Source organism: Crocodylus porosus, unplaced genomic scaffold (genome assembly GCF_001723895.1).
Source record: "Crocodylus porosus isolate Cpor-Errol unplaced genomic scaffold, CroPor_comp1, whole genome shotgun sequence".
NCBI lineage: Eukaryota > Metazoa > Chordata > Crocodylia > Crocodylidae > Crocodylus > Crocodylus porosus.
Window position 1 is genome coordinate 152,499,691 of NW_017728886.1, and position 3,019 is coordinate 152,502,709.

Here is a 3,019-nt window from a genome sequence, read left to right on the forward strand (position 1 = left end):
CGGGGCGCGGCGCGGGCTCGCCGTGCGCGCTCGGAGATCTCCCTCTAATGGCAGAAAGTTTTCCCTGTGCCGGCGCGGCGGCGGCAGCCCCGGCGCCTCATTAGCATAGCAACAATAGTCCAATTGCTCTGCAGCGCAACAACCTGCAGCGATGGACACAGGTATAAAGGGGCCCGCGAGCCCCGGGTGCCACGGGCCCGCCCCGCGCCGCTCCTGGGCACCGGCGGGGGGAGCCCGGGCCAGCGAATCTCAGGGCTGCTGGGACGAGCTGAGCTCGGGGCTGGGGATGAGGATCGGAGCCCCCCCATGCCCCCAGCCCCGCTCAGGCAGAGAGGCGGGCCGGCCGGCTGTGCCACTCCGGGGGGGGGCACGGATGCTGCGCGCAGCGCTGGAAAGGCGGCGCCCAGCGCCCCCCACCCCGCCTTCCAGCCTGCTCGTGTCACGGTTGTGGCCCGGTGGCTCTCGCCCGCCTGCGCGGACACCGGCTGGAGCGAGGGGAAGCGAGGATGCGGGGGCACGCAAGAGCGCGGGGGGCAGCCAAAGGCTGCGATTCAGACCCGAGAGCCGGCCGGCCGGGCGAGCACGGGGCATGCATTGCCCGCCTTGCGTCTGCAGCCCCTGCCTCACTCCAGCCTCCTTCATGATCCCGACCCCCTGGCAGCCGGGCTCGCGTCGGGGCTCCCCCCTGATCAGCTAGCCCTGCTCCACCCGGCTAGCCCCAGATCCAACCCACTTCCAAGCGCCCTGGGGGTGCTTCCTGCTCTGATTTCCCCGAGATCAAGGGGCCTATGCCAAGCCGGATCCAGCCTAGGGAACGGGAGCCTGTGCCCACCTCGCCGTGGCAGCCCTGAGGCCTGGCCGGCGCAGGTAGATCCAATGGCAACCCCGTCCGGAGTCACTGGAGGGCTCCGCCGCACGGTTTCCACCTCCACAGCTCCCAGCTGCAGGGATGGGGCACCGCCGCCCCGGGCCTGGGCACAGGCAGGGGCGGTCTCAGCCCTGCCAGCCTCCGACCTGTGGCTCTGATCTCCCCGGAAACTGGTCGTGGGGGAAAAGGGCGAGATCTGAAGCCTGTGCCCCTCTGCCCCCCGGGCTGGGCCCTGCCTGTGCCCCCTTTGCCCCCCCCCCCGGCGCCAGCCAACACGTGCTGGCAGCTTGGCCCCCAAGGGCTGCTCAGCCGGCCGTTTCCAAAGCAGGGGCTGGGACAGAAATGCAGCCACGGACAGGGCAGGGCCAGGCCAGGGAGCTGGCGGGCATCTCGGCACCCGGATCCCGGTGCTGGCCGAGTCGGCGGAACAACCGCGGGGTCCGGGTCTCGCCGCCTCCCCCCGCCTTGGTTGCACCGATTTATACCCGGGGCTGGAGGGGCCTTGGCTAAGAGGCAAAGGCGACACGGAGAGCGCGGGCTTGAAAGCGGGAGTAGAAATGAATTCGATTCAAAATAATACGAATCCTTCTCCGGGATCCCCTGGACCTGACCCCGGCGGAGGGGGAACCCCCATCCTTTCTTCCCGGCCCAGCGGCTGGTGCCATCGGGGAGAGCGAGCTCCCAAGTTTTTACAGAACTCCGGATCTGCAAGGAAACTAAGCGCGGGGCCGCCGGCCTGGCCCAGCCCAGCTCAGCCCAGCCGGCCGCGGCGGCTCTGCCGGATGGGATGCAAATCGCGGCCCAGACGCCCCGTGTTTGGGGGAGGATGTCCTGGCCGGGCCGCAGCGCGGAATAGCAGCGGGCAGACGGCGGGGCTCCACGTGGGTGCTGGGCCCCGGGCCTCCCGCCCGCGAAGTCAACGCAGCCGCCTGCTGGTCCCCTGGCAAGCAGGGCCGGGCCGGCGGAGGGGAGCCCGGGACGTTGAACTGGCGATCCGGGGCAGGAGAGGATCACGCCCGGCGATCAGGCAGCGATCACTGCCCCCTGCCCTCCCAGCGCGTGGGAGAGCACACGGGCACACGCACGCACGCACACACACACACGCAGCTGGAGAGTGCCGAGCCCCCGCGCTGGGACTTCAATGCCCCCCGGGGCTCTTCTTCCAGGGCCCCTGGCTCTTCCCCAGGCAGCGCGGCCCGGGGCTGGGGAAGTCCCAGGCACAGGCGTGTGCACCTCGGGGGAGCCCGGAGCCGACCCCTCCGGCCTGGCTTTCTCCTCTGCCACCTGTTGATCGCACATCCTGGGCCGCCGCCTCCGCCATCTGGCAGCTCGCAGCGCAAGGGGCTGCCTTGTGGGGTGCCCCCCGCCCCGGGGAGCAGCACTTCCCAGCCCCCAGGGCAGGACCTGGGGGCATGCCCCCCTCTCCCTGCGCGGCCTCGGCCCAGCGCTGCGCTTTTACCTGCCAGTCGCCCATTTTGGCGAGGATTGACATTGCGGCGGCGGGCTCCTGCTGGCAAGGTCCCGGCTGGTCATGGACCGCGGGGGGATCCGCCTGCTGCTCCCTGCGATCTCTTTAGGCAAAGCCCTGCTCTTACCTGCCTGCAGCCGCGCTCACCTGGTCCTAAAGAGCTGGGAGCTACCTGCCCCCGCGCCTGCGCGCTGCGCCGCCCCGAGCTCACTCCCAGCCGGCCCGGGGAGCTTTGAGCCGGGCCCTCGCACCCGCCGCCCTGCACCCAAGGGTGTCCCCGGCCCCCACAGGGGCGCCCCCGCTCTCCAGCCACCGGGGCGTGCTTGGAGCCTTGCACTGCCCCGGACTGGCAGTGGGGTGAGGAAGAGGAGGCCGGGGGTGTCTGGGTCCCCATGAACGGGGGGGGGGGGGCTGCGCATCTCCCCGCCTGCAAGGAGCTGCCTTGCACCGCGTTGGGCCCATCGCTCCTTGCATCGCCCGCAGGCCGGATCGGGCCCCCCCAAGCCCCCCCGGCTCAGGCGGAGGGGGGCTGGCAGGGCGCGCAGGGTGTCTCCCCCGGGGGGCGAGGGGCGGCGGGCCATTCGTTGTCGGGGAGGGCGGAGGCGGCGAGGAGGGGAGCACAGCGCCCTGGACGTCCCCTCGCCTGGATTTGGCCCTGCCCGGGGGAAGGGGGCGGCTCGCCC

At 71.8% G+C, this 3,019-nt stretch overlaps 1 protein-coding gene across 1 annotated transcript in view; it reads right to left on the bottom strand.

Moving 5' to 3' along the window:
- Window positions 1-2,476, bottom strand: part of TFAP2A (transcription factor AP-2 alpha) — an 18,397-nt gene extending 15,921 nt beyond the window's left edge. The window contains exon 1 of the mRNA XM_019543170.1: window positions 2,328-2,476. Coding sequence (XP_019398715.1) covers window positions 2,328-2,360 — 33 coding nt within the window. The 5' untranslated portion in view covers window positions 2,361-2,476. The remainder of the gene's footprint in view (window positions 1-2,327) is intronic.
- Window positions 2,477-3,019: the final 543 nt, after the last annotated feature.